At 34.0% G+C, this 21323-nt stretch overlaps 1 protein-coding gene across 1 annotated transcript in view; it reads left to right on the top strand.

The window, feature by feature from the left end:
• Nucleotides 1-21323, top strand: part of ALMS1 (ALMS1 centrosome and basal body associated protein) — a 140294-nt gene that overhangs the window by 93832 nt on the left and 25139 nt on the right. The window contains exons 15-17 of the mRNA XM_031467275.2: nt 3109-3243; nt 6022-6162; nt 16052-17217. Of these exons, the coding sequence (XP_031323135.2) occupies nt 3109-3243; nt 6022-6162; nt 16052-17217 (1442 nt within the window). The remainder of the gene's footprint in view (nt 1-3108; nt 3244-6021; nt 6163-16051; nt 17218-21323) is intronic.

Genomic DNA, 21323 nt, shown 5'->3' with positions numbered 1-21323 from the left:
TTGGAAAGCAATTTGCTATTATCTACTAAGTTACACTAAAGAATAACCTAGCTGTTCTGTTCCTAACTTTATACTCCACAGAGAAGGATGTGCACAAGCACCAGTAGACACACATGAATACTCTTTACAGCAGTTTTTGTTACAGCTCCAAACTGGAAATTACCCAGATGTCCATTATTTTTTCCAGTAGTGTGGATAAATTGTGGCATATTAACATTATTGACTACTAACTGGCAAATAAGAATGAGTAAAGGACAAATATATGTTATAGCACTTAATGAATCTTACAAATATAATGTAAGAGAAGAAAGCGAGACATAAAAGAAAATGTGCTGTTTCATTCCATTTATACAAAATTCAGAAGTAAAAGTAATTTGTTGCATTTAAAATGGGGTGTTATGCTCAGCCTGGGAGAGATTGGAAGAATGAGAGGAGCATGTAGGCTTCTAGCCAGATTTTTTTTTTTTAACCCGGGTACATGTTCACTTTTTGACAATTCACTGAGCTCTGTGTTCATTTCTTGGTACATGCCTTCTGATACACAATGCAAAAGATTTTTTTTTTTAAAGATACCTCTTTGGGGGTAAGGAAACAACAGCTCAGTGATAGAGCACAAACTTAGCAAGCACGGGGTCCTGCGTTCAATCCCCAGTACCTCCATCAAAAAAAAAAGGTACCTCTTTTAAAAACAACAAAAAATAAGGTACTTAAAAATGAATCTAACAAAGGACATGCAAGAATAATGTAGAGAACATGGTAAAACTTCACTAAACTATATTAAGGAACACCTAAATAATGGGAGAGTTATACAAAAATAATATATTACAGATGTCAGTTCTCACCAAATTAACTTCTAAATTCAGTGCATCACTACTCAAAATTCCAGTAGGATTTTTCATGGAACTTGGTAAGCTGATTCTAAATTTTTTATGGAAAATCAAGAAGTATATTTAAAGAGTAAGGTAAGGGAACTTGCCATACCAGACATGAAGATTTACTATATATATATCTTATTTAAGACCTTATTTGCAAAGGAATAAACAGAGAAAGTGGAACAAGTTTATGACCCAGAAACACCTATGAATGCAGAAACATAATATATGACAGAGATGACATCATAATCCATGGGAACAGGAGGAACTGCTCAGTTGTGTTTGGGCCACTGATTTTATGTGTAAGAAAACATAAAACCAGATAGATCCTACTGCGCACTAAATAAAAATGTAGTCCAGTGATATTAAATGTAAAAAGGAAAACTTTAAGCTTTTAGAATTTAGGTGTTCATCTTTTGACCATGAAATAATGATTTCTTAAATAAGACATATGAAACACAGACCATGAAGGAAAAAGAAAATAAATGTAATAGTGTTAAAATGAAAAACTTTTTGCACCAAAAGACATCAAACAATTCAAAGACACAGACTGAGAGAAGCTAATTGGTAACTCATACAACCTACAAAGATGTTTTACAATAATGTTGATGTTAATGCTTCTTAATATCAAACAATTAGAAATGTACTACTCAAACATAAAAAAAGAATCAAATAATACCATTTGCAGCAACATGGATGGACCTGGAGATTGTCATACTAAATGAAGTAAGCCAGAAAGAGAAAGAAAAATATTCTATATTACTTATATATATGTGGAATCTAAAAAAGGAGACAAATGAATTTATTTACAAAACAGAAACAGACTCAGACATAGAAAACAAACTTCTGGTTACCAGCAGGTTAAAGGGGTGGAAAGGGATAAAATGGGAGTTTGAGATTTGCAGATACTGCTATATATAAAAGATATAAACAACAAGGTCCTACTGTATAGCGCAGGGAACTGTATTCAATATCTTGAAATTCCAAAAAGAATAGGAAAAGGTCTGTCTAATCTATCTCACTATGCTGCACACCGGAAATTAACACAACTTTGTGAATTGACTGTACTTCAGTTTGTAAAAAAATTAGAAATAGCCTAAAACTGATCAGTAGGTGAACTGATACATTAATTCAATAGATACTACATAACATTGAAAATCAGAGTCACTATGAGTAAATTCCCAAGTCATAATACTGAGTGTAAAAGGCACGTTACTTAAGGTAGTGTTACACCCTTTATGTAAGGTTTAAAGACATGCAAAACAATCTGGTGCATTGTTGATTAAAACATGCAATATAGTTAAAAATTTTTTTTTCAAAAATGTCCTGGAGGTTGACAGACTCTAAATTCAGTTTTAGTTTGTTACTGAAAAGAGAGAATGGTATTATTGAGGCTTTACACAGGGAATCATTATCGTTATATCTATAATGTTTTATTTATTAAGCTCTATGATAGATACATTGTTGTTCATTATGTTGTTTTTAGTCACCTCTATTGCCTTTCTGATTGCTTTGTTGAAAAATATTCATTCTTAAAGATAGGAAATGAATCTCTTGTCAATCTAATGTATAAACATTATTAACTTTAATAACTGTATTCTAGTTGTTGTATTGGTGACTTTTAATTTATTTACCAACATATTATTTTGCACTTGAGTTTTTTCATGTGATAAAAAAGAAAAAGCTGATTTTAAAAGACCAATAAGGTAGATAAATCTCTTACAAGTATGACCAAAAAAAAAAAAAAACCTAAGTATAGATAAGTTTAAAAGGATACAATCTCAGATTTTAAAAAATTACATGAGTACTATATATAAAATCTAGATGATACAGATACTTTTCTAAGATTACATGTAATAACGAAATTTGCTCCGTAAGTGACAAAAACTTTGAATAGGCGAAAGGACTTTATAGAGTTGATCAAATCTACTTTTCTGCTTTGAAAAAGATAACCTGATTTGGAGTTTATTTATTTATTTACTTTTTTATTTGCTTACTGTTGCATCAAATCAGCAAAGTCATTGTACGCAAAGAAATATGGAAAACTTTCCAGCCTCTCCCCAAAACTGTCACATGTTATAAAGCCCCCCAAACTGTCACAGTTTTTACGTGGTAAGGCCTGAGATGCTTTTTTTCCTAATGTTTTTTGTTTGGGAGTAGGGTGGATCAGATTACTTGTCTGTGGTGTTTACTACCTTTTCCTTCTCCATGGGATCAAATGATGTTATTATTCCAGATGCTCAAGTTCAAGTTCTCATCACATCAGATGAGAACCTCTCAGAGAAAAACCAGGAAAAGGAGATCTACAGTAAAAGGGTAGTGACCGAGGCTGTCCGACCTGAAGAAGAATCCTTGCAGAAAAACACTGCAGGTAGTGGAACTGAATTATCTGCATATTACTTTCTTCTAAAAGGAGTATAAATAGAAAAGTATTCTTAGGGGTGGGGAATAGTTCAGTGGTAGAGCACATGCCTAGCATGCGAGAGGTCCTAGGTTCAATCTCCAATACCTCCATTAAAATTGTTTCTAATTTTTTTAAAAAATAGTAAAGTGTCCTCTGTTCTTGCTTTCTTCAGTCCTCCTCTGTCTTGCTCATATGTGAAATAGAATATTAGCTGTAATTTTTGGTATACATTGGTGGGTAAAATGAACATTTCTGAAAGCTCTTTGTGATATTTCTGGAGTGCTTTATGAATATTGTACACAGGTTAATCTCATTGCCAGAAATTCATCACATAATGGACTTTTAAAAACTTTATTGATAAAAAAAATTGATGCCATGAAATGCTGACTCTCTAATAACATTGTTGTATGTAGACCTTTGTTCTTCAAAAACTTCCTAACTACCTGTCCAGTTAATTTACTTCAATAGGACTTTGGTGATTAAAAATACCTATAAAGGTATTGCTGGATCATATGGTCTTTTTTTTTTAGTCTTTTGAGGAATCTCCATACTGTTTTCCATAACGGCTATACCAAACCACATTCCTGCCAACAGTGTGGGAGGGTTCCCTTTTCTCCACGCCCACTCCAGCATTTATCATCTGTGCACTTTTGAATAATGGCCATTCTGACTGTTGTGAGATGATACCTCATTGTAGTTTTGATTTGCATTTCTGTGATAATTAGCAATATTTAGCATTTTTTTTTAGTGCCTGTAAGCCATTTGTATGTCTTCATTGGAGAATTTGTTGTTTAGGTCTTCTGCCCATTTTTGGATTGGGCTGCTTTTTTCTTAATAAGTCGTATGAGCTGTTTGTATATTCTGGAAATTAAGCCCTTGTCAGTCTCATCTTTTGCAAATATTTCCTCCCATAGACTTAACGTATGATCCAGCAATCCCACTCCTGGGTATATCCAGAGAGAATCTTAGTTCAAAAAGATACATGTACCCCAATGTTAATAGCAGAACTGTTTACAATAGCCAAGACACAGAAACAACCTAAATGTCCATCAACAGATAACTGGATAAAGAAGTTGTGGTATATTTACACAATGGAATACCACTCGGCCATAAAAAAGAATAAAATAATGTCATTTGCAGCAATATTCATGGACCTGGAGATTGTTATTCTAAGTAAAGTAAGCCAAAAGGAGAAAGAAGAATCCTATATGATATCACTTATATGTGGAATCTTATAAAAAAAAAGACAAACTTACTTACAAAATGGAAAGACAGACATAGAAAACAAACTTATGGTTATTGGGTGGGGAAAAGGGTAGAAAGGGATAAATTGGGAGTTTGAGATTTGTAGGTACTAACTAATATATCTAAAATAGATAAACAACAAGTTCATATTGTATAGCACAGGGAACTGTATTCAGTATCATGTAGTAACTTATGATGAAAAAATATATGTATGTTCGTGTATGCCTAAAGCATATGCTGTACACCAGAAACTGACACAACATTGTAAACTGACTGTACTTCAATGAAAATATATATATATATATATATATATATACACACAGATTAAAAATACCTATAAAGGTGTGTTTAAGTTAGGATCAATTTGTCTCTGAGAGATGAAAACAAAAGCAAAATAACATTGGCTTAAAGAAGACAGAAAAGAGTTATCAAAGCTCTTTCCTTGTTGCTCCAATGTTTTGCCTCCATTCTCATGCTGTAGCCATCAGACCCATATTCCAGCCAGTAGAAGGGAAGAAATGGAAAGAAAAAAAGCATATTCCTTCCTTTAAATACTTTTAATATTTAAATGTATCATTCCCCTTCCATCCTATTGGCCAGGCTTAGTTAACATGGTCACATAAACCTGTGTTGCCAGGGAGGCTGGGAAATGTAATCTGTACTCTGGTAACCATATGCCCAGGTAAGCCAGGTTCTGTTTTAGAGGAAAAGGAAAATGGGTTTTGGAGGACAGCTCATTGTCTCTGCCACAGTTGTGGAGCATAATTAGCCACTTCTCTTTTTCTGTGTATTGCTTTTTTTTTTTTTTCAAAAGCTAATCATATTCTGGGCAACACTTGAAAATTTCACCTCCTTTTTTGCTGTTGCTAAATGAATACTTCAGAAAAAGTTTTGATCATGTTGATCGCATCAAAAAGTTTTCATTGCCCTTATTAAGAATAAGACCTAAACTATTTTAGCCTAGTCTTTCAGAACAGTAGAATTGGCTCCCCAAATTTTCAAATACTAGTTTTCATGTTTTCCTTATGTGTTCTATAATCAAATAAACCACATACTTGCTCTGTTTCCTAAATGTTTATTTGCTTTCCTGACTCAGTTTTTTCTTACGCAGTCACCTTTGCCTCAGATGCCTTTCTGTTTCCATTTCCATGTGTATCCCTCTTAACTGTCTTCTCATCCCCAGATCAATTGTTGCTTTACTCCAGAGTTCTTCCACGATTCTCCCAGCTAGAAGGGCTTTCTCCTCCTTTGAGTATTTGTACTTCTTTATGTGTCTTTCTCTTACAATGTATTTCTTTTACTTTATGTGAAATCTGTTTTTGTACATTTTTTTTAATTCCAGTGTAGATCAACAATTTCTAAATACATTTCTGATTGGTCTTTTTAATTTTTTCTTTAACACCAGAAACAATGCCTTTCTCTGGTAGATACTTGAGAAGTATTTTAAAATAATTTCTGTCAACTTCCTGTCTGAATATTGTATTAATTTCTTTCTCTTAGTTTCCAGTGATGCTACTGTCTCAGAGCTCTCAGCTCAATTACAAGACGTGAAGACTGGTATCATACCAGACACCAAAGCCATTGAACAGAAAGAGGAGATCCAAAGTAAGAGGACAGTTCCTAAGGAAGCCTGGCCAAAAGGTAAGGAACCCTTACAAATAGATAATGCAGGTAATGGGGTTGAGGGGGGGGCTCGTGTGGGGCGGGGAGCTCAAACATCTATGTCTATGTGTTTCCACTTAATTCTGATAAGAATATAACTTCATAATTTAAACAGGGCTCCATTTTTAAAATTGTTTTTGCGTTTTTATGCAGATCAGTGCTACTCTGTTTATGTGGATGTACATATTGACTTATGCAATAATTATTCTTCTTGGAAAAGATATTGGCAACTTAGAAATAAAATTACAGATAAATACCTGAGACTGATGGTATTAGAAGGGAAGTATCAGTATCAATTCTGAAACGGGAAAGTTTAAAACATTCCAGAAGTCTATGACAAAAACAAAGAGCCTCAAACATTAAACTTTTTAAAAATTACGGTTAAAAAGACCCGAGATCAAATCTATTTATGTTTATCTATGGCCCCCTTTTTCTAATAACATAAAAGCGTGTAGGACACAAGCCATTGCTACCTAACTGTCAAACCTTAACCTCTTAGAGAAATATAGATGAGTAGCCAGATAAGAAAAGAAAGTCATTAAAGACCTTATCTATCCATATTGTGTTTTTAAAATAGTTCAGTTGCAGTTGCTCACATCAAGATTACATTAGATGAATGATTTTCCACAAGGGCTCCAAGAATGCGTGCTGGGGAAAGAACAATCTCTTAAACAAATGTTGGAAAATCGGATATCCACATGCAAAAGAATGAACTTGGACCATTCCTTCTTACCATGTACAGAATTTACTGAAATGGATCAGAGATTTAAACGTAAGAGCTGAAATTATAAAACACTTAGAAGAAAACATAGGTGAAAAGCCTTGTGACGTTGGATTTGGCAATGAGTTCTTAGATATGACACCAAAAATACTTGCAACAAAAGCAAAAATAAATAAATTATACTATATTAAAATTTAAAACTGTGCATCAAAGGACACATTAAACAGAGTGAAAAGGCAACCTGTCGAATAAGAGAAAATATTTGCAAATCATGATAAGTGGTTAATACCCAGATTATATATGGAACGTCTGTAACTCAACAACAACAACAAAATCCAATTTAAAAATAGGTAAGCTTGTAGTAGCTTATGGTGAAAAAATATGAAAATGAATATATGTATATTCATGTATGACTGAAAAATTGTGCTTTAGACCAGAAATTGACACAATATTGTAAACTGACTATATAACTCAATAAATAGGTAAAGAACTCAAATAAACAGTTCTCCAAAGAATATGCATATATATGGATGGTTAACAAGCATGTGAAAACATGCTTAATATCACTAATCATCAGAGAAATACAAATCAAAACCACAGTGAGATAGGTAGTATCAAAAGAACAGAGAATAACAATTGTTGGCAAGGATGCAGAGAAATTAGCACTCTTGTGCACTGTTGGTGGATATATAAAATGGTACAGCCATTATGGAAAACAGTATGGAGGTTCCTCAAAAAATCAAAAATAGAATGACCACATGACCGAGCAAGCCCACTTTTGGGTATATATCCAAAAGAATTCAAAACAGTATCTCAGAGATATCGGCAGACCCATGTTCACTGCAGCATTACTCACAGTAATCAAGATACGGAAACAACCCACATGTCCATCAACAGGTGAATGGATAAAGAAAATGTATGCACATACAATAGAATATTAGGCAACCTTAAAAAAGAAGAAAATTCTGTCACATGCTACAGTATAGGCAAACCTCAAGAACATTGTGCTAAGTGAAATAAGCCAGTCACAAAAAGGCAAATACTGTATATTCCACCTATATGAAGTATCTAAAGTAGTGAAAATCATAGAAACAAAGCAGAAAAGTCATTGCCAAGGGCTGAGGAGAGAAGGGAAGGAGAATTAGTGTTTTGTGGATACAGAGTTTCAGTGTTACAAGATGAAGATATTCTAGAGATCTATTATACAACAGTGTGAACAGACTTAACTACTGAACGGTACACTTAAAAATGGTTATGAAGTTAGATTTAATCTTATGTGTGTTTTATCACAATTAAAGATGAATGTATAAGATGAAAAAACAACATTGCCGCTCTGCAATGGGTTGTGTAGGAGACATAGCTTGTAAAGGAAAGATGGAAATATAATTTGCAAAAGCATATTCTAGAAGACAGAAGAAAATGTTTCTTAAATGTTTTGCCCTCTGAATAATTATAGAAGACACGTAGTGTATTAAAAGTTAAGCTAATAATGACATGTAAAGAGATATTTAAGGGATCAGAGAACAAATTGAAGGGGGAAATTGTACCCATTAAGAGAAAAAGGAGATGAAAGCAATCAGAAAAAATAGTTTGAGGATGGACAGTGAAAATCCAACACGATGTCTCCTGATATCTCTAAAGAAGGTAACGTCAACAAAAAAATAAGACGTATAAAGAAAACTGAGCCTGCAATTTAAAAGGACATACCAAGTCCTGGGAAACTTTACATGTAATAATCAACAGCCCCCCCCCAAAAAAATAATAATCAACACCCAGACGTTTGTTGGTGACAGTACTGAACTTCAAAGAAAAAGAGATTGTACAGGCATCCACACAGAAAAGAAAAGGGAAAAAGCAGAAAGATCAGCAGGGGAACACGCAGAGAAAAGGGAGGCTTAAGGAAATACAAGTGAGCTAATTCCATCCTTAAAGTTGATAAATCAAGAAATACATTTGTAAGTATACTGTTTAAAATAAAAAGTTACCTCTTAAGAGCTAAAATCAAACTGTGAAATATCCAAAATATTTAGAGAAAAGATAGGAATCGCAGGAGGGTGGTGGGAGAAGTGAATTTGTAACAAAAGAAAAATACCATAAATGAGAGCATATATAGACTATATTCTTTATATAGAACATATATAGAATACATAGAGCATATAAGACTATACAAAAAACCATGTATGGCGGGGAGGGTATAGCTCAAGTGGTAGAGCACGTGCTTAGCGTGCACAAGGTCCTGGGTTCAATCCCCAGCACCTCCTCTCAAAGTAAATAAGTAAGTACTTCTCCCCTCAACAAAAAAATTTAAAATAAATAAATAAAAATTTAAAAATAAAATAAAATAAAAATAAGCATATATGGAATAAATTCACCTACTAAAAAAACTTCTCAGGTTAGGTTAAAAAACAAACTTGAGTTCCACACAGTATAGCCAACACCCTGAAACTAAAATGACAGGAAAGTTGAAAGGAAAACCAGGGACATATCAAAAAGAGATTTGGAGGCATGATATTAATATAAATAAGAATAAATTCAACACAAAAAGTATTGCAGGAATTAAGGAGGAATATTTTTATGCAGATTTGCAAACCATAGTGAGGCTATAACATAAATCTTTAAACATGAAAAGACATTAAAAATAAAACAAACTGGGAGCACTGTCAATAAGGAAGTTTATTGTTGTCTTAGAAAAGAATGAAGATACAGAATTATATGAAAACAGTGCTTGATATATTGTTAAGCAGTAGGTACGTAAGCAGGGAGAGGGAAAATTTGCTTGTTGGGGGGAAAGTACAAAACATGCCATAAACGAATAAAAAACCCTAGAGGATCTTCAAGGAGAAATGCATTATACAGAACAATAGAGAGCTTGAACACATACTTAGCCCATGACAAACCGCAAAAATGAAATTTAAAAAAAAGAAAAGTTAGAAAACTATCTGGGAATAATGCAAATAACAAGGTTGATGCATTACTGTTGCTTTGTAGTAAGTTTTGAAATTGGGAAGTGTGAGTCCTCCAACTTTATCTTATTTTTCAGGATTGTATTAGCTCTTCTGGGTCTCTTACAATTCCATATTAATTTGGAATCAGCTTGGCAATTTCTACTAAGAAATAAGCTAGAATTCTGACAGGGATTGTGTTCAATCAGTTTGGTGATGATTGCCTTAACAATGTTAAATCTTCTAATCCATGAGCATGAGATTTTTTTCATTTATTTAAATCTTTAATTTCTTTCCATAATGTTTTGTAGTTTTCAAAGAGTAAGTTTTGTACTTTTTTGGTTAAATTTACATTAATTTTAAAAATGTTTTGATGCTATCATGAACAGAATGGTTCTCTTAATTTCATTTTAGTTTGTTAATTGCAAGTATATAATAATACAATTTTTATATTTAACTTTTATCCTGTAACCATGCTGAATTTGCTTATTAGTTCTAATAGATTTTTAATGTATTCCTTAGAATTTTGTAGATACAAGATCTTGTCATCTGTGAACATAGTTTTTCCTCTTCCTTTGAAATCTCCATGCCCTTTTGTTTTTTTTTTCTTTCCCATAATTGCCCTGACTAGCACCTCCAGTGCAGTGTTGAATACAGTGGAAAGAGCAAACATCCTTGTTACAGTCTAGGGGGCAGGCATTCTCTCTTTCATAACTGAGAATGATTTTAGCTGTGAATTTTTCATAGATGCCCTTTACTAAATTGAAGTTCCCCTCTAGTCCTATTTTGCTGAGTGTTTTTAATCAAGAAAGGGGTTGGAGTTTGTCAAATGCTTATTCTGGGTCTTTTGAGATGATCAAGTGAGTTTTATTTTTTATCCTATCAGTTGATCTTTGGATGTTGAATCAACCTTGCATTTGTGGGTAAATCCCACTTGGTCATGGTGTATAATTCTTTTTATGTGTTGCTGGATTTAATTTGCTAGTATTTTGTTGAGAAATTTTATGTCCCTATCTATAAGAAATATTGTCCCGTAGTTTTCTTGTGATGTCCTTCTTGTCCTGTTATCAGGATAACACTGGCCTTGTAAAGTGAATTAGAAAGTGTCCCTTTCTCTTTGCTTTTTAGAAGAACTTATGGAAAATTAGTATTAACTCTATAAATGTTTGGTAGAATTCATGGGTGAAGCCATCTGGGCCTGGACTTTTCTTTATAGGTAATTTTTTTAATTACTAATCCATACTCTTCACTTGTTTTAGGTCTTTTCAGATTGCCTGTTACTTCTTCAGATAGTTTCAGCAGTTTGTGGCTTTCTAGGAATGGAATCTGCCCATTTTATCTACATTATCTAGTTTTTTGGCATATATAGTTCATAGTAGTCCTTTATAATCCTTTTCATTTCTGTAAATAAAATTTATTGATGTGACTTATTTTTTTCTTGGGCAGTCTAGCTAAAAGTTTACCAATTTTGTTGCTCTTTTTAAAGAACTAGCTTTTGGTTTCAATTATTTTTCTCGTTTTAAAATTTTTCTAAATTTTATTAACTTCCACTCTGATCTTTATGATTTCCTTTTTTCTGCTTGCTTTAGTTTTAGTTTGTCCTTTTTCCAGTGTCTTAAGGTAGAAGCTTAGATTTCTTTACTTGGGATCTTTCTTCTTTCTTGATATAAGTGTTTACAAGTATGGATTTCCCTCTAAACTTTAGCTGCATCCCTGTAAGTTTGTCATTCATTACATAGTATTTTATGTGTTCTCTTTTGATTTCTTCTTTAACCTATAAATTATTTAGGAACATTTTGTATAGTTTTCACATATTTGAGTTTCCCAAATTTTATTCTGCTGTTGATTGCTAATTTTATTCTGTTGTGATTAGAGAACATACTTCGTCTTATTTCTGTCATTTTAAATTTATTGAGGTTTGTTTTATGGCCCAACGTTTGATCTGTCTTGGCAAATATATTCTATATGTACTTTAGAAGAATATATATTTTTGTTGTTGGGTGGAATGTTTTATAGATGTCTGTTAGGTCTAGCTGCTTTATAGTGTTCAAGTTTTCTGTTTCCTTATTAATCTGTGTCTAGTTCTATTCATTATTAAAAATGCAGTTTTGAAGTCTCCAACTTTTGTTGTTGAATTGTCTATCTCTCTCATTCCATAGGTTGCCCTTTCACTTTCTTGATTGTTTCTTTTGCTGTATAGAAACTTTTTAGTTTAATGTAATACCACTTGTTTATTTTTGTTGTTGTTGCCTGTATTTTTCATGTCATGTCCATGAAACCATTCCTAAGACTAATGTCTTGAAGCTTTTCCCCTGTTTCCTCCTAGAAGTTTTACAGATCTTCCATATAAGTCTCTGATCCATTCTGAGTTGACTTGTGTGTATGGTGTAAGATATGGGTCCACTTCATTCTTTTGCATGTGGATATCCAGTTTTTCAACACCATTTGAAACCATTTGTTATTTTCCCACTGTGTATTCTAGGCATACTTGTTGAAGATTAGTTGATTTATTTCTGGGCTCTGTATTCTGTTCTGTTAGTATCAAATAACTTACCTTTTCCTGCCTTATTTTCCTCTACTCCCTCTGCTTTATAAGTTACATAAGCTACACAAACTAAATGTTTATACTCACTTATTTGCTTAGTGCTTTCCCACTTTTATGCTTTGGTCATGCAATGAGCAAATGATGGAGTGGGAGGAAAGACCAGCATGATTGGAGTATAATTATCAAGGAGGAGAGTGATGCGTGGTGAAGTAGGAGAGTGATATAGTACTTGTATACCTTGTTAAGGAGCCTGGATTTTGTTATAAGTATAAGAGAAAGCCACTGAAAGTTGTTAAATAGAAAAATGAGAGGGCCAATTTACATTTTTAAAAGATTACTTTGACCACTACTTGAAAAATAGATTGGAAGGGGACAAGAATGGACATGCAGAATTGTGGGAGGAAATAGAAGTGGACAGATACATGGTTGTTGGGTGAGGGATTAATGGAAAGAACAGAAAGTTGTGGGAGATGAAAGTATCAAGAAAAACTCCCAGGTTTCTGTTTGGGTTTGAGTGTGTGCCATTTTCAGAGATGCAGATGATTGAGAGAGGTACAATTTGAGAGGAGGGTAGAATAGAGTTCATTTAGGGACATTTAAAATTTGAGATGGCTATGGGATCCAAGTGTGTATCAATTATGTAGTTGAATATGAATCTGGAGCTCAAGAGAGAAGTCATAACTTGAAATACAAAGTTGAGAGCATAAAGTTTCATGTGAGTTAACAGTATAAAGATGGTACTAAATCCACAGGGAGGGATGAGGTCACCTAGAAAGAGAATATAGAATGAGAACATTCTCAGGAACTGGCCACACATTGGGTCATTGATCATCTTAGCAATAGTAGTTTTAGTCTAGTTATATGGCTATCCTCTGGTTGAAAAAGTGATTTGGAGTAGGTAAGACATAAAGAAAAGAAAAAATACATTTTTCTCTTTAGAAACTTGGCTGTAAAGAGGAGCAAAGAAAGAAGATATGTGGATTTTCTAAGGATATGATATAGTAAGTGATACTTTCAAGATGTTGGAAATGATACAGTAAAGAGAGAGAGCCTGAAGGAATAAGAGAGATATGCTAGGGAATGGAATCAAGATCTTGAAAGGAAGATGAGTTGGGCTCCAGAGCGCTAGTGGGGGGACTTGCCTTTAAAAGGAAGTGGGTTAGTTCTACTACTGCATCTGAAAAGGTTGTAGGTGCTGGTGGACTGGCAGAGTGTGGCATTAGGGTTCCCTACATCTCTCTGCCCAGAATGTTTTTCACTTGCTGTCTTTTTGGTTTAGCTCTCATTTTTATTTCATACTTCAGCCTTGTCAGAGAAGCCTTCTCTAACTACCATTTCCCATTTAAGTTACTCTTACATCACTTTGTTTTCATCCTACATAGCCCTTAGTACAGTTTCTAATTATATAGCTACCATCTCAAGTACCTACAGAAACTAAGCAAAATCTCCCAATTTTTACAGTTTGCTAGATAATTCTTAAATTGTACAGTCTTTTTTAAATTGAGTTATAATTGTCATGTAACATTATTTTAGTTTTAGGCATAAATGATTTGATACACGTATACACTGAAATGGTTAACACAATAAGTTTAGTTAACATCTCTCACCACACATCGTTACAATTTTTCTCTTGTGATAGGAATTTTTAAGATCTACTCTTAGCAACTTTCAGATATGCAATACAATATTTTTAAATATAGTCACCATGCTGTATGTTACATTCCCAAGATTTATTCATCTTAAAACTGGAAGTTTGTAACTTTTGACCACCTTCATCCATTTTACACACCGAAACCCCATCCCTGCCTCTGACCACCACAACCTGTTTTCTGTATCTATGAGTTCAGTTTTGGCTTTTTACTTTTAGATTCCACATATAAGTGATTTCTTACAGTATTTGTCTTTCTCTGTCTTATTTCACATAACATAATGTCTTCAGGGTACATCTATGTTGTCACAAATGGCAGAATTTCCTTCTTTTTTATGGCTGAATAATATCCCATTGTGTGTGTGTATAATATATACACATATACATATACATATATACACACATATATATACACACACCATATTTTCTTCATTCATCCATCAATGAACACTTAGGTTGTTCCCATGTCTTGGCAATTTTAAATAAAGCTGAAATGAACACGGTTGTCCAAATACCTCTTCAGGATCCTGCTTTCAGTTCTTTTGTGTACAGACCCAGAAGTGGAATTATGTTGACTATGTTCCCTCTATACCTACTTTGTTGAGAGTTTTTATCATGAATGGATGTTGAATTTTGTCAAATGCTTTTTCTGTATCTGTTGAGATGATCATATGATTTTTGTCCTTTATTTTTTTTAATGTCATGTATCACATTAGTTTGCAGGTGTTGAACCATTCTTGCATACTTGGAATAAATTCCACTTGATCACAGTGTATAATCTTTTTAATATATTGTTGAATTTGGTTTGTTAATATTTTGTTGAGGATTTTTTGCATCTATGTTCATCAGGGATATTGGCTTGTAATTTTCTTTTCTTACAGCCCCCTTGTCTGGGTCTCAGGGTTATGCTGGCCTTGTAAAATAAGTTTGGAAGTGTTCTCTCCTGTTTTTTTTTTTTTGTTTTTTTTTTTTTTGGTGGGAGAATTTGAGGTTTCATATTAATTACTCTTAAATGTTTGGTAGAATTCAACAGTGAAACCACCTGGTCCTGGACTTTTGTTTGTTGGGAGGTTTGACAGTCTTTTCATACATTAGATATAACAGCAGATTCCATGTATCCCACATGGAAATTGTCTTAGGGATTCCCAGAGTATTTAGTGAAAACTCTGATTACCAATAATCTATAAAGGAAATGGAAAGGATCCCATAGTTACAAATAATACCTTGTTGCATGTGTATGTCTTTATTTTTACTGACTTAGAACTTCAGAAATGTTTATTGAAACCATATTAGTGTCTACAATTAGGGTTTATGATTGCAAGATGTTCTGCATCTAAAAAATGCCTATTTTGTTATAGGATAATGAATGTCAAAATGTGAAAGTGAAAGATGGTAAATTTTATGTTAGGTGTATTTTACCACTATAAAAAAATTAGGAAGTTGGAGGTGGGAGGAAATGTGAAGATGGTTCACAAAAAGGAATTTTTAAAAGCTCTATAACATGTAAAGAGTTGTTTTTTTTTAATCATATCCATTTAATTACTGATGATAAAAATGAAGTCTCAGGTTTCCTAGCTGAAAATGAGGTTAATAATAACCTATCTCTCAGTTTTATCCATGAGATTGAATTAGAAGGTTAAAAAAAAAACAGATATAGAGCATATACCATAATACTCCACACATAGCAAGCAGTGAATACACAGCAGCAGCTGTACCATCCAGAGAACTAAAGTGCCCTCCTCAAGGTCACACAGCAAGTCTCTGGGAGAGTCCAGACCAGAACCCGGATCTTTTCACCCTGAGTCTCTTAAACTGTTATCAGGCCAATCTGGCCACTAGGCACAAGGCATGAATTCTTTTTGCATGCAGTGAATTTTCTGAAACTTTATATAAACTATTCTTTCCTTCAATCTTTGTTCTGTATCTAAAAGAATTAAATGTGAATACTGTTTTTAAGGAGAATGCAGATATTTTGAAAGACCTTCAAAAATCTTTTTTTTTCTCCTTTTCAGAGTCCAGATGTCATTCAGAGTATGAAAATACTACCCATTCTGTCTTCAAGTCAGCTAAGTTTTACTTTCATCATCCAGTGCACCTACCAAGTGATCAAGATTTTTGCCATGAATCCTTAGGAAGGAGTGTTTTCATGAGACATTCTTGGAAAGATTTATTTCAGCATCATTCAGACAAACAAAGGGAACACACTTGTCTTCCTCCCCCTTATCAAAATGTGGAAAAGACAAAGACAGATTATACCAGAGTAGAGAGCCTCAGTATCAATGTAAACTTGGAAAACAAAGAAGTGAAGCATACTACTAAAAGTCAGGCTAGAGATTATCCAAAAAGTGACAAGCAAGTTGATGATCCAAAAAAGGATGATAAGGCCAGCCCACAGCTAACCACTCAGCACCCTGTGAGTTTGAATGAACTCTGGAACAAGTTTCAGGAGCGACAGAGGCAACAGAAACCTCCTGTCAGTGGCAAGAAAGAACTTTCATTGGTGGAACGACTTGATCGTTTGGCTAAGCTTCTTCAGCATCCCATCACATACTCTCTCCAGACCTCAGAAAGCACACAGGATGAGAGCAGAGAGGAACAAGATGTTAAGGGATGGACTGGTAGACAGCAACAGCAGAAACACAAGCTTCAGAAAAAGAAACGGTATAAAAGCCTGGAGAAATACCATAAAAACACAGGTGATCTTAAAAGAAGCAAGGTGCTTTCTACCCATCAAGCTGAGAGGTCCAATCAGATTAAAATTGAACAGATTAAATTTGATAAATATATTCTGAGAAAACAGCCAGGTTTTCATTGTAATTTAAATAACACTTCTTCAGATTCTAGACCCTCAGAGGAGAGTGATCTGTTCACAGATACCACCACCAATATCCTTTCCACCACCACTTCTCCTGTGGAATCAGATATATTGACCCAAACAGATAAGGAGTTGGCTTTGCATGAGAGGAGCAGCTCTGTTTCCACCATTGACACTGCCCGATTGATCCATGCTTTTGGCCATGACAGAGTTTGTCTGTCACCCAGGCGAACTAAACTATACAGCAGCATCACTGACCATCAGAGGAGATACCTTGAGAAGCAGAGCAAGAAATACAAGAAAGCACTGAATACACGTTACCCCCAGATTACTTCCGAGCACACCAGAAGGAAGCACATCCAGGTACATGGCTACAAATTCCATCTGGCAGTGTGACTTCCTTTTTCATGGACTTTTTAGTTAAGCTTTGCACACAGGTGAAAAAAAAAGCCAGTTGCCCTTTCCTCACTGTAACATTTCTTACCAACTAGAAAAGAGTGAGAAAGTGTAGTACAGCGCTCTTGTGAGTTGTCATTTCTTTCGTCAAACTCATTTACGAATTACTCTTCGGATGAAAGGCTTTGGTGTCAAATGCTTCAGAATCTGCAAAGTATACCCTTGGGACCTGGGAGCGTAGAGTTTAGAATGACCTCCATTCTGAACAATATTACCTGTTTTTTTCCCTCTGTTTTGGCTTTTGTTTATTCATTCCTCTCTGTCTTTTAAGAAATTTGGAGATGCTTTTAAGCACACACACATACACACATAAGTAAATAAGTAATACTATATGATTTTTTTCAAGTAAGTAAAGAATTGGAATGATAGAAAATTAAATTGAAGCCAGAGAGAGGTCAGCTACAACATGATTTTAAAAATAAATAAGTGAAGAATTAAGAGTGGCGGGAAGACAAGTTGATACTTTGTGGATATGGTTGGTAAAAGTGAGCCACAAATTTTGCTCCATGTCTCCCAGCAGTTAATGTTGCTAGAACTTTGTGATTAATTACACAAATTCTGTAATATAAAAAGAAACTAAGTTTTCAAAAGCATTACAGATATTTCTGGTACTAAGACCTAAGAAAATTTCATTTGTCCTCATAAAGAAGGCACTATCGTGTAACAGAGTCTTCAACAGCATCCTTAAAATGTGTTCTAGGTAACAATGCCCATAGAAGGCAAATATAAGGCTTAGATTAGGAAATTCCATAAAGGTAGATCCCAAGGGGTCAATAATTTTTCAGTTTAAATTTCTGTGTATGTATTTTTTTTAGTGGAGATACTGGGGATTGAACCCAGGACCTCACACGTGCTAAGCATGTGCTCTCCTGCTGAGCTTTACCCTCCCCACTATACTTTTGTATGTGTTTTACAATCTATGAGTATAGCAGTAATATATAACTTAAAAGTAAATATCTATTTTGATTATTTGGACTCAAAAATATTTTAGCAGTAGGACCCCATGATCGAGACAATTTGGAGACCACTAATCTAGAGGAAAGGAGGCACAAGACATGCAGACAACTTGCACTGGTATTATTTCTCATAATTGAGTTTTTGGTAGGTATTAAGTGACAGTGATTACATATATATATAGGACAGTATGACTTTTTTTTAAAGTAAATGAAGACTTGAGAATGACACAGATTGAGGCTTTTTGTTCCATAGAGGAGATGGGGGGAAGGATGCAGATAGAGAGTTTTTCGGGGTGTGTGGCAAAATACATACACATAACATAAAGTTTATAGTTTTGTCATTTGAAAGTGTACAATTCAGTGGCATGAAGTATATTCACACTGCTTTACAACTATCACCACTGTCTAGTCCCAGAACTTCTTTATCACCCCAGTGGAAACCTCATACCCATTAAGTAGTCACTCTCTATTCCCCCTTCCTACCAGCCTCTGACACCTGCTAATCTTCTTTCTGCCTCTGTGAACTTGCCTATTCTAGTTATTTCATATAAGTTGAATCATATAATGTGTAACCTTTGTGTCAGGCTTCTTTCACTCTAGAATAATATTTTTGAGATATAACCATGTCCTAGCATCATTGCTTTTTATGGCTAAATAATATTCCATCATAATTTTAGACTACATTTTTAATTTATTCATCCATTCATGGCCTTTTGGATTGTGTCCACCTTTCAGCTATTGTGAATAGAGCTGATATGAACATTTGTGTACAAGCTTTTATTTGAACACCTGCATACAGTTCTTTTGGGTATATACGTAGGAATAGAAATACTGAGTCATATGGTAATTTTATTTTAAGCATATTCAGGAACTGCCAGACTGTCTTCCACAGTGGCTACACCATTTTACATTCCCACCAACAATGTCTGAGGGTTCCAGTTTCTCCACATTCACTAACACTTTTTAAAATGTATGTATGTACGTACGTACGTATGTATGTATGTATTTATTTTTGCCATCCTAATAGATACAAAGTGGTACCTCACACACATTGTCATTTTGATTGTGGTTGGTTTTGCCTTTCTAATGATTGATGATGTTAAGCATCTTCTCATATGCTTATTGGGCATTTTTATATCTTTGGAGAAATGTCTATTCAAGTCTTTGTCCACTTTTTAACTATTTTATTTGTCTTTTTGTTTTTGAGTTGTAAGAGTTCTTTATATATTCTGGATTGTGGAACCTTATCAGATGTGTAATTTGCAAATATTTGCTCCCACTTTCTGGGTTGTCTTTTCACTCACTGCTGTTCTTTGAGGCACAGCAGTTCACTTTTGAGGAAGTCCCAGTGTATCTATTTTTTCTTTTGTTGCTTGTGCTTTTGGTGTCATATCTAAGAAACCATTGCCAAAGTCATGAAGATTTGTCCCTATGTTTTCTTTGAAGAGTTTTATACTACTAGTTCTTTTATTTGCATCTTGGATGTATATTGAGTTCATTTTTGTATATGTGATGGGGTCAAACATCATTCCTTTCCACATGGATATCCAGTTGTCCCAACACCGGTTAGTGAAGAGACTATTCTCTCCCCGTTGAGTGGTCCTGGCATCCTTGTCAAAAATCAGTGGAACATAGATATGAGGGTTTATTTCTGGGCTCTCAATTCTGTTCCTTTGATCTGCATGCCTATCTATATGCCATTACTGCACTGTTTTGATTACTGTAACTTTGTAAGTTTTAAAATTGAGAAGTACAAGTTTTCCAACTTTGTTTTTTTTTAAGAGGCTCTTTTTGGCCCTTGTGTCTACATAAATTTTAGAATCAGCTTTTTCATTTCCACTGAAAAGGTCATTGGGATTTTGATATTAATTGCATTTAATATGTAGCTTACTTTGGGGTTTATTGCCATCTTAACAATATTGTCTTCCAATCCATGAACATAGTCTTTCAATTTATTTAGGTCTTTAATTTCTCCAGCAATGTTTTGTAATTTGCAGGCTACCAGTCTTATACCTTCTTGCTTAAATTTATTCCTAAGTATTTGAATCTGTTCATTATTTTTAAATTTTTATTGTGATAATATACACATAACAAAATTTATTATCTTAACCATTTCCTCTTGTAAATTCTATGTGTTATATTAATTTTTCTTCCAGTTTTATTGATATATTTGTCTTTTAGTAACAAGTGTATTTCACTTAGCATAATGTCTTCAGGGGTCATCCATATTGTACCATCTGACAGGATTGTTTTCCTTTTTAAGATGTGTGTATACCACATTTTGCTTATTCACTCGTGCTTCCACCTTTAGACCATTATGAATGATGCTGTGAGCTTAAGTGTACAACTATCTGTTCAAGACTAAGTTTTCAGTTTTGAGGGTGTACATATCCAGAAGTGGAGTGGCTGAATCATGTTTTTATATTTTTAATGTATGTATTTAATTATTTGAGGAACCATCATACTACTGGTTTCCACAGCAGCTGCACCATTTTACAATCTCACCAACCGCACACAATTTAGTGAATTTTTGTATGTGATGTGAGGTAGTATAGTTTCACTCTTTTGCCTGTGGATATCCAATTGTCTTAGTACCATTTGTTGCACAGACTATTGTTTCCTCTGTCAAATTGTTTTGGTACCCTTGGCAAAAAACAGTTGATCATAAATGTAAGGTTTTTTTTTCTGGACTCTTAATCCTATTTTGTTGACCTATATGTCTCTCTTTATGCCAGTATCATACTGTCTAATTAGGGTAAGACCTCCAACTTTGTTTTTTCTTATTTCAAGATTGTTTTAGCTATCTTGAGTCATAGGAATTTTCAGATCAGCTTGTCAATTTCCAGCCCTCTCCCTCACCAAAAGAGAAGAAAAGACAACTTGAATCTTAGGGATTGCATTGAATCTGTAGGTAAGTTTAGGGAGTATTGCCTTCTTAACAATATTAAATCTAATCCATGAACACTGGATATCTTTCTGTTTATTTAGGTCATCTTTAATTTCTTTCACCGATGTTCATATTTTTTTGCTTCTTTGAAGTTTGGCACTTCTTTCGTT

The sequence above is a fragment of the Camelus dromedarius genome, chromosome 15, assembly GCF_036321535.1.
Source record: "Camelus dromedarius isolate mCamDro1 chromosome 15, mCamDro1.pat, whole genome shotgun sequence".
Lineage (NCBI taxonomy): Eukaryota > Metazoa > Chordata > Mammalia > Artiodactyla > Camelidae > Camelus > Camelus dromedarius.
The sequence above is the reverse complement of the archived record's forward strand: the minus strand, read 5'-3'. Positions and strand labels throughout refer to the sequence as shown.